General features: G+C 43.2%; 4 protein-coding genes across 10 annotated transcripts in view; 3 read left to right on the top strand and 1 right to left on the bottom strand.

Annotated features, from left to right (window-relative positions):
* The first annotated feature begins 2,500 nt into the window (after positions 1-2,500).
* On the top strand, positions 2,501-4,876 carry LOC108117280 (pre-mRNA-splicing factor CWC22 homolog). The gene is given in 3 exon segments (XM_017229633.2): positions 2,501-2,615; positions 2,777-3,490; positions 3,492-4,876. Coding segments are annotated over 3 exon segments (1,695 nt in total). The 5' UTR covers positions 2,501-2,594; the 3' UTR covers positions 4,452-4,876.
* A 1,412-nt stretch (positions 4,877-6,288) lies between these two features.
* On the top strand, positions 6,289-8,728 carry LOC108117272 (serine/threonine-protein kinase 24). Its single transcript, XM_041819512.1, has one exon. The coding sequence runs from the start codon at positions 6,543-6,545 to the stop codon at positions 8,451-8,453; it is 1,911 nt and encodes a 636-aa protein (XP_041675446.1). The 5' UTR covers positions 6,289-6,542; the 3' UTR covers positions 8,454-8,728.
* A 268-nt stretch (positions 8,729-8,996) lies between these two features.
* LOC108117131 lies at positions 8,997-12,739 on the top strand. 2 transcript variants are annotated; one of them, XM_017229376.2, is made up of 3 exons: positions 8,997-9,009; positions 9,061-9,197; positions 9,256-12,739. In XM_017229376.2, the coding sequence occupies exons 2-3, from the start codon at positions 9,117-9,119 to the stop codon at positions 12,421-12,423; spliced, it is 3,249 nt and encodes a 1,082-aa protein (XP_017084865.2). In that variant the 5' UTR covers positions 8,997-9,009; positions 9,061-9,116; the 3' UTR covers positions 12,424-12,739. The 2 variants fall into 2 exon arrangements, with proteins under 2 accessions (XP_017084865.2, XP_017084864.2); XM_017229375.2 differs by lacking the exon at positions 8,997-9,009 and having other exon boundaries at positions 9,026-9,197.
* Positions 12,532-21,014, bottom strand: part of LOC108117130 (filamin-A) — a 33,126-nt gene continuing 24,643 nt past the window's right edge. For 3 of the 6 annotated variants that reach the window (XM_041819529.1, XM_041819527.1, XM_041819528.1), the window contains 4 exons: positions 15,623-15,763; positions 15,397-15,566; positions 13,307-15,338; positions 12,532-13,239 (listed from right to left, as the gene is read on the bottom strand). In XM_041819529.1, coding sequence (XP_041675463.1) covers positions 13,055-13,239; positions 13,307-15,338; positions 15,397-15,566; positions 15,623-15,763 — 2,528 coding nt within the window. In that variant the 3' untranslated portion in view covers positions 12,532-13,054. Of the gene's footprint in view, positions 13,240-13,306; positions 15,339-15,396; positions 15,567-15,622; positions 15,764-16,354; positions 16,541-19,284; positions 19,634-19,842; positions 20,131-21,014 lie in introns of those variants that run through there. The other 3 variants (XM_017229371.2, XM_017229372.2, XM_017229373.2) reach the window with 3 other exon arrangements.

Raw genomic sequence — 21,014 nt, 5'->3', positions numbered from 1 at the left:
GTGTGGGATCTGAAAAGCTACCAGATGAGTGGAAATAAAATAATTTTACCAAGAGCTTAATTTACTGTGCTCATTCCAAAACAACGATACTATTAAAGAAAAAAGGTTTTAATCTATTCGAAAGGGAAAAACAGTGCGAGATTTTAAAGATTTGTTAGTTTCCATATTTGAAATATCCAATACTACCACCTTCGTAAATAATCGATAGTTTTTCGGCACTTTCATATCTAACGAAGGGAAGATATTTTTTGATGTATCCAGCTAAGGTCACACTAGAGCGTTGCTTTTAATTTGTTTGTATCGGCGTCGGTTGGATTGAAAATTTATTTGTCGTAAAGTAATTGATAAAAAAAGATATTTTTGTCTTGCTAAACCAAGAAAAGAAGAGGTGGGTGTTCTACCATAATATTAAGTTACTGAAAATTAAAAGTGCGTCGAATTTGTAAGGATTTAAACGCGCATCCTTTTTAATGTTGCGGTAGGATTGTGTAGGTGTACATAAATTTTTGCGCGTGCAACTAAAATAATTTCACAACTACGAAAACTGAAAAATAATTAAAAGCAGGTACTGCAAATCGTGGTTTTATAACCCCCCCGAAGGGTTTTAATGAATCTCTGGTCCAAGAGTTGATTACATTTTCTTTTCCCATATGCATTATCGCCAATTGCGGCTGTCGCGCCGCCATTTTAAAAAATGAACGCGGGGTCTGAGCCTCCGACAATTGCCTGGTACAGTGGTGGCAAAGCATAAAAGGCAAACGACAACCAACAAAATAAAAATAAATATTTTAACTTAAGCTACAGGTGGGGCTTTCATGTAATATCCGTTTAAATTTAAAAATCTGAGTAAGTGATATATAGAGTGATAGAAATTTTTAAATGCGTAAAGAAAAATATATTGAAACGGCTTCTTTTATCACTAAAAACAGTTTTATTAAAATAGTTTTTTAAATGTCACGTTGCGTTATGATGGTACTGTGCCCAATATTTTTCGCGCGCACTGTTAGCCGCCTTTTCTAACCCACACAAACAGACTGTGCATACGAGTATGTGCGTTGATTCTTTTTTCAATTCCTTCGCATGTTTATGTTTTTTGCTGATCCGATCGCAACTCGTTGAAATTGATTAAATAGGCTTGGAGTGAATCTCCATTAACCACTCGACCATATAAACTGGCATTTATGCTCGCCTTGATGCCGAGTTTAATCAACTCCACGAATTTAATGCCAAAACAAACGGCGAAAAGGGCATTACAATAATGATTCCAACAACAAAGAGGGTTTGGCTATAAATACATATGTGTTTATGTACATTCATATCTGTGTGCCACAACCCACACAAAGACTCATATTTGCAGTTTGTCGTTGCAATTGTGTGCAATATTTTTTTTTTCAGCATCGTTCGTTGTCCGCGATTTTCAGCATTCGCAATTTCCACTTTCTAAAAAGAAAACTGCTCAACGCAGTTTTTTCTAAACGAATTCCTCTTACTTTTCTCTTCCCTTCGCATCGTCTAAGTGAATGCACCTGGGGTGCAACTAGTTTTGATACCCTTATAAAGAGTATGCTAAATTTAGATATAAAAAATATAAAATTACAAAAATTATGTTAGTATCCTGTTAAATCCTTTGTCTTTAACTTGTAATGATCGTTTTATAGATGATAAATGTATAGTAAACATATCTTACTTTATTCTCTACCAATTCCATATATTATTTAACGCTTTAGATCCAAAAAGCGCAATACACTAGGAATTTGAATAATAAAGGACTGTTTTTGGCGACAGTAAAGGTGCTTCATTTAAAAAATGTTAAAAACACGTGTTTTTTTATATACATTTTTGAATCTTTTTTTTTAAGAGTTGTTGACTATTCGGCTTATCTCTAATTCCCATGGCATTTATCTGACATCGAACTGTCTGTGCAGTGTATGTCGGCCTATGACAAGAAATTTTCTCTCTCTTGGTATGTTTCGCCTTCTTTGTTTTTATACTATTTCTTCAGTTCTGCCATTCTTACCCTTTAGATTTATTTTACTTGCAAGGCAAATGAAAATAAATACAAAAAGCGTGTTTGCTTCAGCTTTGCGTGTCGAACTGTATTTGTTAAGTTTGTGTTTCACTTTGTTTTAAGTGCATTTCATAGAACGGAAGCCAGTTAACAAAAATTGGGGGAACAAAAAATCAGTCAGGCAGAACAAAAAGGAGGGAAACCTAAAAATACCCACCCCAAAATCAGCGGAATACTTAAACAAGCATTTTCCTGCATTTAGAGAGTTGGAGGTAAAAATTAGCATATGTCACTGTGCAATTGCTTATTCCTGGTAATTAACGCATCCTAATCTGTGCACATATGTACATCATAAAAAGGCAGCTGTCTCAGCAGGTAGATTCTGCATATTTCTTCAGCTGATTAGTGCTCCGAGTACCTGAACTTATTCTGATCCTTTGATGAGCTACTTAAGACGGTGCAGGCTTGAAATCCTTACAAGTTAAGCTTGAGACTCTCAACCGTCAGGACGTGCTAACAAATCCGAAAGATAAAACGCCAAGCGTTAAGCGTTAAAACAAAAACCTACTGTGATTATAAAATTCTCATGCTGAACAGCAAAACTGTGGTAAGGAGGTGGGGGTTTATAATTTCAGAGCCGGTTCTCGAGAGGAATGTGGTGTAAACAAACCGCAAATCAATCTGTGTTTAGTTTTCCATTTCATTTTCATTGCACTGGAAGAATGTAATCAACTAATAAATTATTCTACTTGTTTGTGCCTCTTACAGAGATCGTGCAACACGTCGAACAAAACCCAACCAATGTTAAGCAAAATGGCTAGCAACACAAGCAGTGGAGGAGGAGGCTCCGGAGGCACTAGTTCGGGACGTCGTATACCACTCTCGCTAAGCGGTGGCTCTACCGTTTCCCGCCTTCAACAGTCATCAGGCAGCAATGGGCGCTCGAATAGTCCCCAAAATGGCAACAAAAAGATCACAGAGTCTTTTCTACCGGTGAAGAAGACCAACCAACCGCGAACGTCATCCACCAGCTCCTCTTCTTCAAGCGGATCTAACCAAAACGGTGCCAGCAAGTCCAGTAACGGCAAGGAGAAGCCTCAGAACGGTAGCTCCACCAGCAAAGACCAAAAGGAACAAAAATCAAAGGATAAGGTTCTGGAAAAAAAAGATGTTGACGAGAAGAAGGATAAGGAGGTGATCGATGAAAAGAAAGAAAAAGAGGTGGTATCTGAAAAACAGAGTAAGGAAAAAGTAGCCGAGAAAGAGGCTATAGAGATTTCCTCTGAGAATAAAGAAAGCCAGGAAGAGACCAAAAAGGAAGCTACTGCTGAATGTATCACACCCGCTCCTCAACCAGATACGGATGTTGTGGTCATTGATGATGAAGTAGAGATTATTCCAGATCTTAGCACTCCGACAAAGGAACGCAAATCCACACGCAAGTCGGGCAGCCACCAAAAGTCTCCGAGCAGCAACCCAAGTCCCTGCTTCGCCGACACAGAAGAAAGAACCTGAAACAGCTCCGTCGTCGTCTGTTGGCTCTTTGACTCCACAGGAGGATGTGGAAATGGAAACTCTACAAGTCGATGCCTCGCCAATACGCAGCGTCCACGGCGATTTGAATGCATTGCCGGCAGCTACATCCACCCCAGGACGCCGTCTTTTCAGTTTCCGTGGTAGCAACAAACAGACCAACGAGGTGGAGCTGGCTACCCAGACTTCCAGTTCGCCGGCAGGAACTCCAGCCCGCACTTTTGCTCAGATCAGCGGCAGGCGGAGCATACGACCCATTGATTCGTTGACGCCATCAAAAGTAGGTACCTACAGGTGCGGTAACAGCGATTTGGACACCTCCAACTGCACGAACGCCAGCATGAATGCCACTGTAGGATCGGAGATTCCCAACAGCTCTTCATTTTCGTTCTCATTCTTTGGACGTGGACGCAAACGCGAGCGCACTCCACCGCCACTTTCGGCATCTCAGTCGACCAGTGATATTGGCCAGGACGTAGAAATGTCGCCTCCTAAGCGCGCCCGCTTCGACTTGTTCAGCCTGAATTTGGCATCGCCATTCAGTCTGTTGCGCTCAAGATTCTCCAAGACGACAATCAGTTCTCCATCCCGTGTGCGGCTGGATCTGAACGGTTCCGGTGTGGAGGAGCAACAAATAATCACATCCGCGAACAGTGTGCCTGAAGAGGTTGAAGTGGAGGAAGAGCAGGCTCCCGAAAATGTGACTGTGGGCCAGGAGGCCGGTGTAGAGACTCCCAAGAAGGGCGGCTCGCCCATTAAGGAAATCCCTGATGAGAAGGATGTCGAGGGCAAGAACGTCGATGGCCAGGATGTCGATGAAAAGTCTAGCGATGGGGAAAATGTTCCCCCCGTTGGCGAGGTAGCCGATGTGGCCGGAACTGAGGGCCGATCCCGCTGCTCAATTATGTAATACGACAAAAAGACCCCTCCCTTAGTTCATAAGTTTATGTCTTACCATATCCGTTTCGCCCTCTTTTTGGTAATTTGTGTTCAGACGTACAGAGTTACATGTTAAGAGAGTGCTGCCGCAACAACGTTTGATAGCCAGGTCTGTATGGGTATTTTCTAATAAAGAAAACCCTGATCAGGTCCCAGGTTTTATGTAATTTGGCAGAGATTCCTTGCTGGTTGGCTTATCTTTGTGAATATCAAAGTCGTAGTCAACCATCGACGAATCGGATAATCAGTACCCAGGCAATTTGGGTACCAAAACCGAAAAAAAAACAATATTTGTAGAAATCTGTGTAAGGACTTTTATATGCTAACACATAGTTGTGAAAATTTGTCATCTTTTCGCCAATAAAGTACTTTGTTTTAAATATTCAAAAGAAGAAACTCAAAAATATTTTTTATTTGTAAAAATGTAACACATATTTCATAAATAAAATACATTTAAAACGAAAAGTGGTTTGTGAATGGTATTTTATGTAAAGGATGTTTTTTTAGAGGTACAGAACTTTAGGTTGGTATTACTGTTCAAGATGGCGACGGATTTAACAGTTGTCAAGTGATTTATTTTCAGTTAGGTCGACACCAGCCTCGATGAGATTTTTGGCCTGGGCACCATTTCCTCCTATGACCTGGAGCTCGGGATAGGTCTTTCCTTTTATGTCTTCATCATCTCCATGCCTTGGTAGACGGAGTTGCCTTTGCGGGGAATCAAGAACGATGACGTCCACGCCGTTGGCCGGCCAAAAGGACCAGTCGCGCCTTGTCCTCGGATCTGGTTCCAATGACAGCGCCGACGAGAAGCTGCTTATTGGAATCCTTAGAAGCATTTGGGTAGGAACGAGCCTTCTTCAAATCCGTCCTGGCAATCATGGCCACCAGTTCACCGGCCTGATTAATAATCGGCAGCTTTCCTTGCCTGGCGGCAAGCTTCTGGGCATGGTCACATCCCGAGACATTGACTCAACTCAATGTCTCGGGATGTGACCATGCCTGATGATGTCCAGGACGTTACAGTCAATGGTGATCGGTATAAAGTCATGATAACTAACTTTTTTATTTCTAAATTCAACAGCCAGGAGCTGAATTTCCAAGAAGACGACGCAAACATGTCACACAGCTAGCGTATTGAAAGACGCGTTTGGTGACCGCCTAGTTTCACGTTTTGGACCTGTGAATTTGCCTTCAAGATCTTGTGATTTAACACCGCTATCTATTCGGATAAGGCACAAACCCTTGACCATTTGGAAAACAATATTTGCAGTGCTATTGCCGATATACGGCCACAAATGTTGAAAAAAGTAATCGAAAATTGGACGTCCAGATTGGACTACATCCGAGCCAGCCATGGCGGTCATATGCCAGAAATCATATTTAAAATGTAATGGTTATGTCAAGGTTATCTTTCGAATAAAAAATGCATGTCAATCGAATAATCCATCGTTTTTTTTTTATTGAAATTTAAAGTTCTATACCTTTAAAATAATTTATTTGGGGAGTATACAAACTTTGATCTTAACGTAAATTAAAGCTTCAATTAATTGTAGACCTACGAAAAGTGTAATAAAAGTATAATTGCAATTAGAAAGTGTAAAGAACATACAGTATTACATTTAATAATTGTAATTTTTGTTCATTAATTTTTTTTAATATTAATTTATATAAATATAAACGGCAACAATGTTGAAAAGTAAAATTAAAAAGGGATTTCTGTAGTAGCAATGTTGAAAATCGTAAGAAAACCTGAGACTATTTATAATATCAGTATTTTCCGTATTTCTACTACGCTTCTTCGGCTGGTCACACTGGCAAAGTAGCCAGAAAAAAAGAGAGAGATTTCTCGGATTAAATGAGATACCAACGAAAAAATTATTAGTCAAGTGTCCCCGTAAAGACGCAGAGCCATCAAATAGCCCGTAGAGCATTCCAGTTCAGTCGGGTACAATCCACGCCAGTCGAGAACCAGCGGAACAGCAAGGGAATCCGGTAATAGCGAAGGAGGAGGTGGAGAGCGAAGAGCCACGAAGTGGGAAGAAGTAACTAGGTAGCCATCATGTCCTGGACGGAGAAAGTCGATCCGGAGCTGATCTTCACTAAACAGGAGCGAATCGGCAAGGGCTCCTTCGGCGAAGTGTTCAAGGGCATCGACAACCGCACCCAGCAAGTGGTGGCCATCAAGATAATCGATCTAGAGGAAGCCGAGGATGAAATAGACGACATTCAGCAAGAGATCATGGTGCTGTCGCAGTGCGACTCACCGTACGTGACCAAGTACTATGGTAGCTTCCTCAAAGGCACCAAGTTGTGGATTATCATGGAGTACCTGGGCGGTGGATCCGCCCTGGACCTCATGAAGGCCGGCTCCTTCGAGGAGATGCACATCGGTATCATACTGCGCGAGGTGCTCAAGGGCCTGGATTATCTGCACTCGGAGCGGAAACTGCATCGCGACATCAAGGCGGCTAATGTGCTTTTGAGCGAACAGGGCGATGTAAAGCTGGCGGACTTTGGAGTCGCCGGCCAGTTGACCAACACCACCTCCAAGAGGAACACCTTTGTCGGAACGCCCTTTTGGATGGCACCCGAAGTGATCAAGCAGTCGCAGTACGATGCCAAAGCTGACATTTGGTCGCTAGGCATAACGGCTATAGAGCTGGCCAAGGGTGAGCCGCCAAATTCGGAACTGCATCCGATGCGTGTGCTCTTCCTCATTCCCAAAAACAACCCGCCGCAGCTGACGGGCAACTATACTAAGTCGTTCAAGGACTTTGTGGAAGCCTGTCTAAACAAGGACCCGGAGAACAGGCCCACGGCTAAGGAGCTGCTTAAGTACCCGTTCATCAAAAAAGCCAAGAAGAACGCATACCTTATCGACCTGATCGATCGTTTCAAGAAGTGGAAGCTCTCCAAGGGTGACGAAAGCGAAACGGAGTCAGAGAACTCCGACTCGGACTCGGATGCCAAGCAGGGTGGCAGCAGCCAGGACGAACCATGGATCATGACCGTTAAGGGACTGCACATTAACAGTGCCCCGCGAGCGGGCGTCAACAGTTTTCAGTTGCAGGAGCACGAGTTGACCATGCAGAAGCTAATGCAGACCACACACTCGCCAGCCGGCGGCGGCGCAGGTCAGCCATCCCCCACCTCATCCGGATCAGCGTCCTCTGTGTCCGCCGTACAGGCATCAGCTTCCTCTGTGTCCGTTATCACAGCCAACGAGGCTGTTTCATCCGCATCCGCCCTGCCCCCCCAGAACAGCCACGTCCACAACAACATTAACAACAATAACATCAGCAACTTGAGCAACAAACACGCCACCACCACCATGCTGAATGCAGCTCCTCTTCCGAGCAGTGTCACCAGCTCCTCGTCGGCCAATGAGTTGCAGCAAAAGCGTTCCAGCTCCAAACCGGAGCTGCGCCAGTCGCGTTCCGCCGCACCCCTGGATCATGTAGAGGATCGTCGTGCGTCACTGGGCCTTCCGTTACAGGCTTCGGTTCCGAACCCATCGCCAACTGAGCAGCAGCAACGCCGCAGCAGTCAACGTGAATCATTCCATGCAACTAACGCTGCCCTTGCCGCCAGCAGCAGCAGTAGCAACAATCACAGCCACGAGGAGCACGTGGCCCCCAATCATGCCAGCCATGTCAAGCACAGTGGAGCGGGACAACGCCTAGTCCAGACAAACAGCGCCTGTCTGAACAACTTCCTTTTCCCCGTGCTAAGCGATATCCAGCGGAAGTATTCTGGTGGAGGATCTGGAGGCGGAGGAGGATCTGGTGGACGTAACCTGGGTGTGGGCAGCGACATCGGTGACCTGAAGTCCGTGTTTGAATTGGCAGAGCGCTCCAGCCCGGGAGTAAGTGATCTTTTTATGAAGGAGCTAATCCACATGCTCGTTCCTGGTTATTCTGAGACGCGCATTAACACGATCATGGACCGCGCCATACGTAACCGAAAGTAGCTGGCGCAGCTGTAGCCAATTCCGATTCCAAGCAGCCTACTTTACTATAAACACAACATTAATAACGAGACCGAGACAAAACAAACTGAAACGCTGGAGCGAGACATATTCCGACATTTAAGTGGCCAACGGAGGAGCGGGAGCTATGTATATGTATTTCAATTGAACAGTTATTTAAGCATACAATATGTATTCGTTTGTTTATCTGCAATATTAATCTAATGTAAAACATATATAACTTCAAAATAAAAACCCAACAAAAATTAACAATTGAATTTGCCGCGCATATTCTCCTTGGCAGCACTGGCGATTTGGTATTTCTTTTTGAGAACTAATCTGAGAAGGTAAATTTCAGAAATTTAAATACCAACAATACAAACAATTTTTTTTAACTACCTCTGCGCTCTGAAAATCAAAATATTTTATCAAAGTCAGATTATAGATTTAAAAATAGTATCCAGTTAAAAAACTAAAAAATATATCAAACGCAGAAGGTTAGTAAATTTTAATACCGGATCGTTTTAGTATATTTTGGCGCTCTGACGACGACCACACTGTTAGTAATACCACAGCCATTTTGCATTTTATTATTCTATTTATCAGTTAGTTTTTAATTTTCTTCGCTTTCAAGCAGATATTCAGATAGCTGGCTAATCCACAGCAATGTCGCATGCAGTGGTGAACGAGGAAACGCTGGAGGCTATGGTCTACGAGCGTTCTAAGGTCTGGTCCAGCCTCATAAAGGTGACTAACAAGAACCAAGAACCAAGTGGCGTCTTTTCTAATTTCCATGTTTTTGCAGAATGTATCAACTTTTGACGATGGACTTGATATGTTAGTATCGGATTTTGATGACATATTTCAAGGCGAAGACGAGAACTCGGAGCTGAAATTCGAGGGGGAGGAAGCCGAGGAAGAAAATGTGCCTGAAGCGAAGCTAGAACAGGGACACATCAATGCCACCAGCATTGCAGAACTGACGGTGATCTTGTGCCCGGGTGAGGATAATGCGGGAAAGGCCGAGATAGAAGAAATTCTTAACCAAACGATGCCGGTCGTCGAAAAGCATAAGCGCAAGTGGCGGGAGGCGGGTTTGGAACGCGTTTTAAACACCTTCGATGAGAAGCAGATCGAACGCCATGTGGGCGGCTGGATGCGGCGCCACAACGGCGTCTACCTAGAGACCACACCGCCGAAATACCTGCATCCTCAAGACCATTCCATTTCGGACTATAGCGACGAGTCGCTACATTCAATTGATACAGCCCGCTACATCCAGCAGAGCCGTCAGCGCAACACCCACATGAATAACAAGAGCTCTAACATGACAACAATTAAGATGTACCGAAAGCACTCCCACAAACGAGACGAGCTGAGGGCCAAATATGCCTACGATGACGAACAGGAGCACCGCCACCACATGCAGGCGCTGCTGCATCGACGGCGGGAGAAGGAGCGAAAATTGGCCTACCTCGCCTCCTCACCGATGCGCTGCATCCACTCTAGCAGTCATCACGTTAGACGCAAGCAACTTCGAAAACGGCGCGCCAACTCGTGGATGTTTGATTCAGCGTCTAGCAGTGAGGACGATCCATCGCTCAGTGGTTGCGACTGTCATACCTGCCGAAGACACGCCCTGTCCAAGAGTGCCTATCAATGCTGCTCACATGGTTCGGATCAACGCGATTATCACCAGGCGGCTTCGATGTCCATGCATACCATGCGACGACATCATAATTGCGATATGCAGATGAACCGGCGTCCAAAGTTGTCTGAGAGTGATTGCAGCTGCTGTAACAGTGACCGCTTTTGCCCCAATATCGTCCAGGTTGCCAACAGCTCCACCGAGCAATGGCTAGTGCAGAACCGAAGCAGTAGGAAGCATAAGCAGCAGCTGATGGCTGTTATAAAAAATAGCCCGGAACCTGTTCGATATAAGTGCCATGACCACAGATTGCCGAAAAGGAAAGCTGCCTCTGCTTCTAAATTGGTTAAGTCTAAACCTAAATACGAGAAAATATCCGGCAGTGAAAGCTCCGATGAAGATAACGCCTTCGCGAAAAGGGCACTGTTTAGCAGTTCTCAGCGAAAAAGAGGAAATTCAGTACCAACTCCGAGGGTGTCAGGTAAGACAACAACGGCTAGGAAAGTAGTTCGCACAAAGGGCTTGCCACAAATCTTAGAAGAGGGCCCTCGAGCAATTGATATGCTCAAAATATATCCCTCTGGGAGAAACAAGGATCTGCATACTCCGAAAGGTGAATCTTCTACTGAAAGCGAAGATGGGTTCATAAGCAGGAGTGGTTTATTGAGTTTCGTTGAAAAAAATCAAAAAACTAAAGAAATTTCAACAGACGTAAGGGCAACAGAAAAAGCTATTCCAAAAGAGGACACTTTGGCGCAATTCCACTTGCCACCAATCAACGAAAATGTTGCGACAAAAAAAACTCTAGTTGAGAAGAAAAATGGCTTGATTAACCCAAAAACAAGTCATCCCCCTGTCGAAAACAAATCGGCCTTTGACATTGAAGCTAAGTCAAACTACTCGATTCAAATTCCGGAAATGGAAGAAAAAGAATCTGCGTCTATTTTAAAAAGAGCGACTAAAATCGTTAAGCCCATACGGGGGGTAAAGGAAACAATAACGAATCCCATGATCAAAGAGAATATCCAGTCCCTGGAAGGCAACAATTTAGCTGAAAATGACAAAAGGTGTGCCAAAAAACATATACGTGTCGAAAGTGAATCATCCGATAAGAGCAAAGAAGAAAACGATGAAAGAAAACGCATTGCGAGTTCCTCCTTAGACAAAACCAAATCAAAATGTTCTACTGCTAGGAAAGGTGTTAAACCAACTTTGATTAATTCCAGTTCTTCCCAAGTTCACAAAGTTATTACGAATACTGAAGTCCCGGAAGAAAATAGCCCTATCTTAACTTTCGATTCCTCTGCAAGCTCAGCATCAAGTGTAAAAACAGTTGCCTCGGTGGAAAGGCGAAGGAAGATCTCAGGAAAGGCAAAGACAATCGATAAACCACCTGAAACTGAAAAGAGTTCCGGTACTCCGATAGTAAAAAATTCAAAAAAGAAAGAAACCTCCATTGAAGCTCCAAGTTTGCCGGAAATCAGGGAAGAGGATTCTAGCCAATCACCCGATTCCCAGGAAAAACCTGAACCGAATCCGTCTATTAAGGTTCCAAAGAAAAAACATCCCGGAAGACCAAAGAAGATTTCCCCGAGAGTTGACGAGGTTCCCGAATTAGACGAAGATTTCCAACAAGCTGTGGCCTTGTCGTTAGCTACCTTTAAGGAAGATCAACAGAAGCGCCGGAAAACAAAAAAACAAGGATCTAAAGAGCAAATCCAATCTCCTGTCGAGCAATCAACGGTGGTATTTAACAACCAAAGTGTGACATGCAACTCTACAGCTGTGGCAAACGATACGGCCAGCAGCCGCGTGTTGGCCAAGAAGCTAGCGGTGAAAAGGGTTGCCGTCGTCAGCACTACAGAGGATCAGACAGCGACGAATAGCTCCAGTTCCCCTGAAACAGCTAGACCCATGGCCGGCGATCTTGACTGCACGGTGGTAACGTCAACCACCTGCTGCGAAGCACCTGCAAGTGATCCGATGCCACCACCTCCCAAGCTAACCAAGCGCGGCATCCTTTTGCACAGCTCCTCGGATCAAGGGGCAGGCAACTTCACACTGACTGAGCAGGGCCTCGGAAAGTTCATTGGTGACCGTTTGGCCCGAAAATATCTTAAATATCACATCGGCAGTCGCAGCTTTGATAGCCGTCATTCGGTTTACTACCAGCCCACACCAGAGTTGGCTGCCGCTTTGAGTTCTCCGATCGATGCGCAGAGCCTCGCCAACATCTCGACCTCCAGTGCCAGCGATGATGACATTTTCGACCAAGTCAATCGATATGGTACAATTTATAGCGTTCTCGGCAAGAAATCTGATTAGGTAAAATCGTTTCTATAGTGACCTACTTTTAAATATAAAGTTAATTTTTCCTGCGGTGTTAAACACATTCTTGCTAAAGGAAAGTTATTATAAAACATAATTGTAAAGTTTATTTTTTGAGTTTTGATTTATTTCACGTAAATTACATGATCAATAGTGATAATAGAAAACATAATACGTCATAATCATTATAATCATCATAAATTTTCGCTTAAGTATTAAATAATTGTTTAAGAGATTTATTCGCATTGCAATAGTAATTCTTGTGTGTCGAAGTTGTGCTTAAGTTTGTTTCCATGAAGTTTATCAAAATTCATATCGGCTATTGTTAATTTTATATATTCACAAGAAAACAAATAAAACGTAAGATCAATTTTAAAAAAGAGTGAAAATGGCGCGTCGAAAAACAGAAGCAACTTCCTTCCATGTATGTACAAATAACAAAAACTTACCTAAAATATTTTGATAAATCAAGAAATTAAAATTAAACAAAGAGCGTTATGATGAAAACAAGAAACACACGACTTTTGACCCTGGAACATGCGCGCCAACACACACACATACACATGCGAAAGCATATATCTACACGTACACATATGCCTGGCCGGCTATATAAGCGCCCTCCTCCTTCCTACACATCGATTTGGAATGGGGAGCCGGGTATATGCTCCTCGCCCCACTTGATCAGGAGCACGTACTGGCCGCGGTCGCGCACCAGGTACTGCACATTGTAGTTGTTGTGGCCAGCGTGCTTAACGTGGAACTCCTCACATGGTCCCTTTGGTCCGTACATTCCCACGTACAGAATATTGTTGCCTAAGATAAGCGATAAATTTAGTTAAAATATTTACTTCCCATTAAGCTAAGTTAAGATATAACTTACCCGCATCGGTGGCACAGATGCTGAACTGGTTCTGCTTGCCAATGTAGGCTTTCTTCAGGCCCATGCCCTTGGACACCACTTTGGTGGCATCCGACTTAAAGGTGGGCAGATGGACGCCCGTGTTCTTGCCGCCCTTGGCAACCTTTTGCACCGTCTCCACGATCACAGTTGACGTCTCTTGGGCGCCCTCATCGGCTAACTTGTCGCCAGTGGCGTTAACCTTGAATGGCGAGCCCACGATGTGCATATTGTTGTACTTAACCGTTATGTAGTGCTCGCCGGGCAGCAGAGGTGTGTAGCGGACTTTGTAGCCCTCCTCAACCTCTGTGCAGTCCATGGCCACCTTGGAGGGACCGTCAATGGAGACGGCCAGCGTACCAACGCCAGCATTGCAGGTATTGATGATGAAGTCGGCCTTGTGTCCAGTCTTCACCTCATCCAAGCCATTGCCGCTGGCGTGAACGGCAGCCGGATCGGCCACATCCTTGCCTACCTTGATTCTGAATGGGGAGTCGGGTATGTGCACGCCGTTGAATTTGACATGGATGGCGTGGATTCCATTCTCGCGAGGGTAGAAACGCACGGAGTACATCTCGCCGTCGATCACCTGGATGAAGCAATCATCGTCCGTTCCAGAGGGAGCCACAATCTTGGCATCCAGCTCACCCTTGGCGCCGTTCTTGCGCACCATGAACTGGTAGGGGGCGTCAGCCTGGATGTTGCCCTGAGGGAACTGCTGAACCTCCAGCTTGTGGGCATCTCCAGCGTCAGGAGAGACGTACACCTTGAAGGGCGAGTCGGGTATGTGACGGTCGTTGAATTTAAGACCCACGCGGTACTCTCCTGGTTCGGTGACCTTGTAGGACACATCGCAGCTGCCGTCCTTGCGATCCTTGAATTCGATGTCAGCCTTGCTGGGACCCTCCACGGAAATGGCCAGGGAACCGCCACCTGCCTCACGAGTCCAAACATTGAACTCGGCCGCCTCACCGACTACACCGCGTTCCAAGCCAGAGCCGCCAGCCTTAACCAGATGGCTTCCGGAATCGCGCAGTGGTCCCACAGTGAACTGGAACGGTGAGCCGGGTATGTGCATCTCGGAATAGCGCACCGAAACGGTGTGCACGCCCAACTCCTTTGGCACAAAGTGCACTGCGTAGAGGCCATCCTCAACCTCTTGGATCTCTGCATCCTCGGTCACGTTACTGGGCGAGGTGACACAGGCGGCCAGATCGAACGAGGTGATGCCGGGCATCTTGAAAGTCAGTTTGCACTGGCTGCCGATCTCGGTGATGGGTACAGCATCTCGCTCTCGTTGGATCTTCTCGCGCTTACGGTTGCTGCCCTCGCCGGCAACCTTGACGGTGAAGGGAGAACCCTCCACGTGGTGATCGGCGAACTTCAGGTTGACAATATAGTATCCCGGCTCCGTGGGCTTGTACGAGATGTTGAGAGTGCCGTCGTCCTTGTCCGTGCACTGGATCTCAGCCTTGCTGGGGCCCTCGATGGAGACAGAGAGACCACCGAATCCAGCGTTACGCGTGTCCACAGAGAAGATGTTGTCGGCATGGGTGTGGCCCTCCTTGAGGCCAGCACCGCTCACCTTGACCTTCTTGGCGTCGCCTACCTCGCGCTCGCACACGGTCACCTTGAAGGGTGAGTTGTTAATGTGCTTTCCCAGACGCTTCACCGACACCAGGTGCTCGCCAATCTCACGGGGAGTGAACGAGATACCAATGTTGCCTGTGGGCATGCGCTTCAGGAAGCAGGGTTCCTCCAGGCCGCTAGGCGCCTGAATCGAGGCATTCAGAGCACGCAGATCGTCGTCGGTGATGTCGCCGGGCATGGTCACTTCCGAGCAGGAGCCCACCGAGATCTGGTTACGCTTGCGACCCTCTCCAGTGATCTTGGCAAAGTAAGGCGATCCCTTGATGTGCTTATCGCCGAAGCGAACGGACACCTGGTACTCGCCAGGGGCAGTGGGCAGGTATTGCACGGAGACGGTGCCGTCTTTGTTGTCATGGTAGTTGATCTGTAATGAAGGACTTCATAAAAAAATGGTCTGGGTTCTGGAAAAGAATTTTGCTTACGTCAGCCTTGCTGGGTCCTTCGACGGCCATGGTTAGGCCACCGGCGCTGGCTCCCTTGGTGGAGATGGTGAAGTTGGCGGGCTCACCGGTGACACCGTGAGTCAGACCAGGTCCATAGGCAGTCACATAGCCGGAGGTGATCGAGTCAACGTGGAATTTGAAGGGAGATCCTGTTCACAAACATCAGTTAGCGGATGTAGGAAGAAATTCCATTACAGTCACTCACCTTGCACGGGTTCTCCGTTGTATTTGACCACCAGCTCGTGGGATCCCTCCTCACGGGGATCGTACTTGACCGAGACGGTACCATCACGGTTGTCCTGGATGACGGGTTTGTCTACTTTACCGCTTGGCATTCTGACTTCAGCTGAAGAGATGAAAGGTAAATTATTATTTTTTAGATCCTGTTATCTGAGTTTTTTCATATTAATTATCTTTATTTAACAAAAACCTTGTTCTAATCAAATAAACTATTAAATGTGGCAAAGTCCGATTATATTTTACCAGCACAAACTAGTTTCCTATTCATAAGTATTTTGAAAAGTACAGTACCCAAAAAACACAGGCAATAGAAAACTCTTTTTGAAGACCATTTAATGGATGTGCTTTGTATACGCTGAATTATGTCACCAAAAGCATTTTTCAAATAATTTGCGTGGGCGAGGGCCACAAGTTTGAAAAAATCATAATTTCATTTTTATGTTCGAATCTGCGTGCCATTTTTTATTCAACAATTTCTATTTCTATTTCTGTTCTCTGCACAGATCTAAAGATCGAAGTCGATGTTATTTTTGTGTCGCACCGAAAAGTAAATTGATTGGACCAAATGTTCTTTGCCTCAAAAGAATTCCAAGAGTTCTTAAAATGTTTTCGTACATGATACCGTATAACTATGGAGCACTTCTTCCAATAATTAAATAAACCTAATTTAATTATATTACACAAATATTCCACATACTTTTCCTCTGCTAGAGAGACACACCCACTAATATATGTATATAGGTTAGGGAAATTCTTGGTTGGATATGTATATCCTTGCTTTATAATCCTTGGTAGTCGGGACCCGGAGTCCAAATCACTTCTCAACTGAACGAATGCTGTGCATCGACTGAGTGGCTACTAATCTTTTGTCTTTCCAAAGAAATTTCCACCAACGCCTACAATTGCTTTTATACTTTCCCACGCCATCAAGCTCGAAAAATAAAAACAACTTTCGTTCCTGAATTTCGTTGAGGTCAAATATAGGACACACACTCTATGTATTTCCCAGTCACATATGTATATTCTCTACATAGAACATAATATATAGCTCTTATAGTTCCCATCCCTCCGTCAACATATACTCTGGATATGTCACAAATGCATAAAACCTATTTATAAACCAATATCTTTCTATACTCGTATGCTGGAACGATAAGTTTTAGTCAGACTTTATAATGCACGTGTCTGAATTTATATTTAATTCGGGATATTTTTGAAATCGGGAAGAGGTCTTCTATATAGAGAGAAATTCCAATGGCTTTTTGCTTGCTGTCAAAAAATTATCTCTTATATACTGCCAGGCGGAGGATCATTAGTTAGAAATGAAAAGTCTGCTGTTGTTGACAAAAAATCAAAATTATTTAACATAGAACAAAAAAATGATATAGCGCATGGTGAATCACCTTTTAGTTCAAGTTTACTATCAAATTTATTAATTGCCAAATATATTTTAAGTTAATTATAGACATATGCTGACAATCCACATGATCATTGTCGTAAATTTTGTTTTATTAAAAAACATTTAATTTCCCCGGGAAATATGTTGTCGAACCGATCATAAATATGTTCAAAGAGACCACTAAGCTTTCCACTTTCATCGGAATAATATTCCGCTTAGCTTTGATCCATCAGAATTAATGAGTTTTTCCTTCTTTTTGTTTTCTGGCGGACCAACAGTTTAAACAAAAAACAAAGTCGGTAAACATAGATAAATCACAGGAAAGAGTCGCGTGCCCCACCAAAATTTAGAACAAGGCACTATTTGTGAGAAAAAACTAAACACCTCAGGAAAACCCGAAGACAATGGGCTGCCAGTGAAATATGCGATCGTGTCTTTGAAGAATCTGCCAAGTTTTAAAATGAAAAAAATATATAGCCAACTTATGGGCTGGCCAAAAGGCAAAAGGAGAACATCTTCAGAATGCAGAACAATTAAAGGAAATATGCAAGAACCTACTTGAAAGACAATGAAAATTCATATCAAATAAATATTTTCAAATTTATAGAACAACATTTTTTGCATATTTCCAAGAATACTCAGCTGTTCGCCTTTCCGAATTTAATGACTTGTAAAACTCAAAGAGGAACTCGAAATATTTTTGAAAAATAGAATTTTTAGCAAATTAACGATCAAATATTGGGTCGAGTGCAAAGGCATTTGATGGAAAGAAAGCTTTTTCATAAAAAAATTCTTTAGAAATTAAATTTATTAAAAAGCGGCTGCCAAGACAACTTCATCCACTATGCGTGAATATCTATCTCACCAAAAAAAAAAAATTTTTTTTAAAAAAAGAAAATATGATTATTTATGTTTGAACATTTGCTGCTGTCCGTCGTCCGCCGACCCTCTCCTAACCCCTCTGCCCTCGATCACCTGCCAGCGCCGCCCATTGAAGCATGAGATACGACTGCCGCTGAGGACGGGAATCGAAATCGGAATGGGGATAGGAATGAGGATGAGGATGAGGCGGTGGCCACGACGACTCGGAGATCTTTCGCATCTAATGGACGCTGGCAATACAAATGAAAGATTTAATGACTCTCAGGCCACTATGGGCAGGCCAGCGATGGTTTCGATATATCAGCGAGAGTTTGCCATTTGCGCGTAGCGAAAAAAGTTTGACACTGATCAGCAGGGAACTAAGTTCTATTGATTATGGGATTTGGGAAAATATAGTTAAAAATCAAGTAGTAAAAGAATGGCAGCAAAATTCTTTACTTCTTAAAGAAAATATAGTTAAAATTCTGAAAATTTAAAGTACTAATTGAATAGAAGTTCCATGTAAAGTGATTACTAGCCATCCATTATTAACTACTTCTTCGCCTTATCTATGCTGTAAACTGAGGAGTAATAATGATAGTTTCCCTAAGTATTATTATTATGTTATTATATTATTATATTATTATTGAAAAATGATTTATTTGACGTTAACTTTAATAAGTAACAAAGTTTGATTTTTTGGTAGTCAACTTAAAACAGTTCATTCATGAATTGGTTTAGAACTTCTGCTATTTTACAAAAACTACTTAACTTTATGAAAGACCTATAATTCCCATAAAAACCAATAACAAGGTAAACAGTGTTCTCGGCCAAAAATAGACCAATGTTGATCAGTGTAAACTATCATCACGGTGCCCAATACGCAGCCATTGAGAAATTGCATGTGGAAGAAGCCAAACGAATTTTACGCTTTGTTGCATATTCTGATAATAAATCATAGAAAATAATTTGCAGACAAATGCCTATGGGGCCTTGGTGGCCACCAAAGAGGACGACATCCATCCGGGGGATCTTTGGGTAATAATTCAAAATTCTTTACCCCAAGTCCCCCCAGTGCTTGCTGTGTGTGCGTGTGGGTCCGCCTGGCGCTTGACCGCTCTTTGAATTGAATTGAAAATGTAAATGTGAATGCAAAATGCAAAAGGCAAATGCGAATATGAATTTGGTGTCAGTTTTGTCATTAACACAAATGAAAAATTCTTTAAGATTTAGTCAGGATTTTGTGCTGACTGCATGTGACATTATAGACGTCATTTCGTTTTTGGCAATGCGTCAAGAAATTAATGTTATCCACTGCCATCCTTTTAGGGCTCCATGAAATGAAAGTTATCAGGCTGCGAATTTACCTTGATGTGTTACAATTGAAAACGATGATTTGAAATTCAATGGCATAAAATCTGAACCATTTAGTCCTTGATTCTCCTCTATGATCGTCTCATTGAAGTACACGTGCGTTCGTTCCGGATGATCGCGCTCGGATACGGTCACCTTATAGTATTGCGGCCGGAAGAAGTACGAGTGATCGGCCCAGGTGGCTAGCGGCGTGGGCGGTTTTTCCGTCAACCAACTGAAGTGCATTTTCCCGTAATTCGATTTTGATTTTTAGACAGACAAATGTGTGTGTTTGTGTTTCAATTTAATCGGCCAGAGAGCGTACGCGGCGATTGGTTTTTTTTTTTTTTGCAAAAAAAGACACTTAAAATTTATAACAATTTAATTTAACAACGAAAGAAAAACTTCTTGCTTAATCAGTTTGGCCAAGCAAACAGCAAGGATATGCAAGGAAATTTGGAAATTAAAATTTAATTTTCTATAAAATAGATAACATATCCTTGCTGGCTAAAACTGAAAAGACTCTTGTAATCGAATTTTAAGAATGGAAAATTATTGATTTGGACACTCACACTTGGGCAATCGACTAGAAAGGTTATATAATAATTGGTATTTCGAATCTTTAACGGCTCTTTGAGCGAATGTCCTGCACTGGCTAGAGAGTCCTGGCAAATCGATTGCTGGTGCACTTGAATTATTTGATTAATTAATGGGACATTCGTCTGCGAACGAGTTTGTTTTTTTTTTTTTCTTTTTCCTTTTTTCTTTTTGGTCTTAATGGCCAGCGACGGTTTTCTTTTATAGGTCCACGCGTTTCCACGTCCCGATTTCAAGTGAACATCGACAGTTCCAAATCGAAATTAAGGCCAAAATATGAAAGCACATCGGTTCCTACCACCAAGATGCGTCTGCTGCCGTGGACCAAAAGCAGCGCAGCAGCAGCGCAGCATCCCACACACCAATACCAATAGCAATCGAAAATATGGCCGTCTGCTATAAAGGCAGGAGAGATCGGACCAATGAACGACATATGAAAGATAAAAAGATAGAAAATTGGAAATATTTGCTATCCCCCCCATTCGAATCTATGTGCGGAGGGAGCAGCGCTCTCTATATAATTTATATACAAGTATTAGCATAAATTTTAGCCCGATCTGCTGGTATATGTTTAACAGAATTGCCATTTCGAATCTTTCGAATTCGAAAAGGTGCAAAAATGAATCAAAAAAAAAATAAGAGGACTTCAGGTTAAAAACATAGGTGTATAGCTGGCTATATGTGCATGGAAAATCGTTGGCGAAATCAAATTTATTACTTATTGCAACTCAGACGACATAGAATTTATTATTATATTTAAGCATTAAACCGGCGAGAAGCGGGTTTAAAAATAAAAATCGAACAAACATATAGACAATAATTCTATATTTTATTTTATTGGCGTGAAGGCAGGAGGCGGCGATTCGGCCATAAAACCCATAGAATACAAATATAGTCTTGTTGGTATGCCGAAAATGTGTTAATCATTTTCGCTTCTATATCCGTATTATGTCGTATTAATCGTTAAAGTGGAAAACATTCCACATTCGATCAGCCGCACGCGTTTATCCAATACTTATGTAATGGCCCCTTGGCAGTCGAAGGAAATCGTTTTGAAAATTGCAAATGACCAGCTAGATGGTTGCTATACAGCCGAACCAATTGGCCAAAATCAATCAACATTTTTGTTGATCTTTCAGATGAGTGT

The sequence above is a fragment of the Drosophila eugracilis genome, unplaced genomic scaffold (assembly GCF_018153835.1).
Source record: "Drosophila eugracilis isolate 14026-0451.02 unplaced genomic scaffold, ASM1815383v1 contig_75, whole genome shotgun sequence".
NCBI classification, from domain to species: Eukaryota; Metazoa; Arthropoda; class Insecta; order Diptera; family Drosophilidae; genus Drosophila; species Drosophila eugracilis.
The sequence above is the reverse complement of the archived record's forward strand: the minus strand, read 5'-3'. Positions and strand labels throughout refer to the sequence as shown.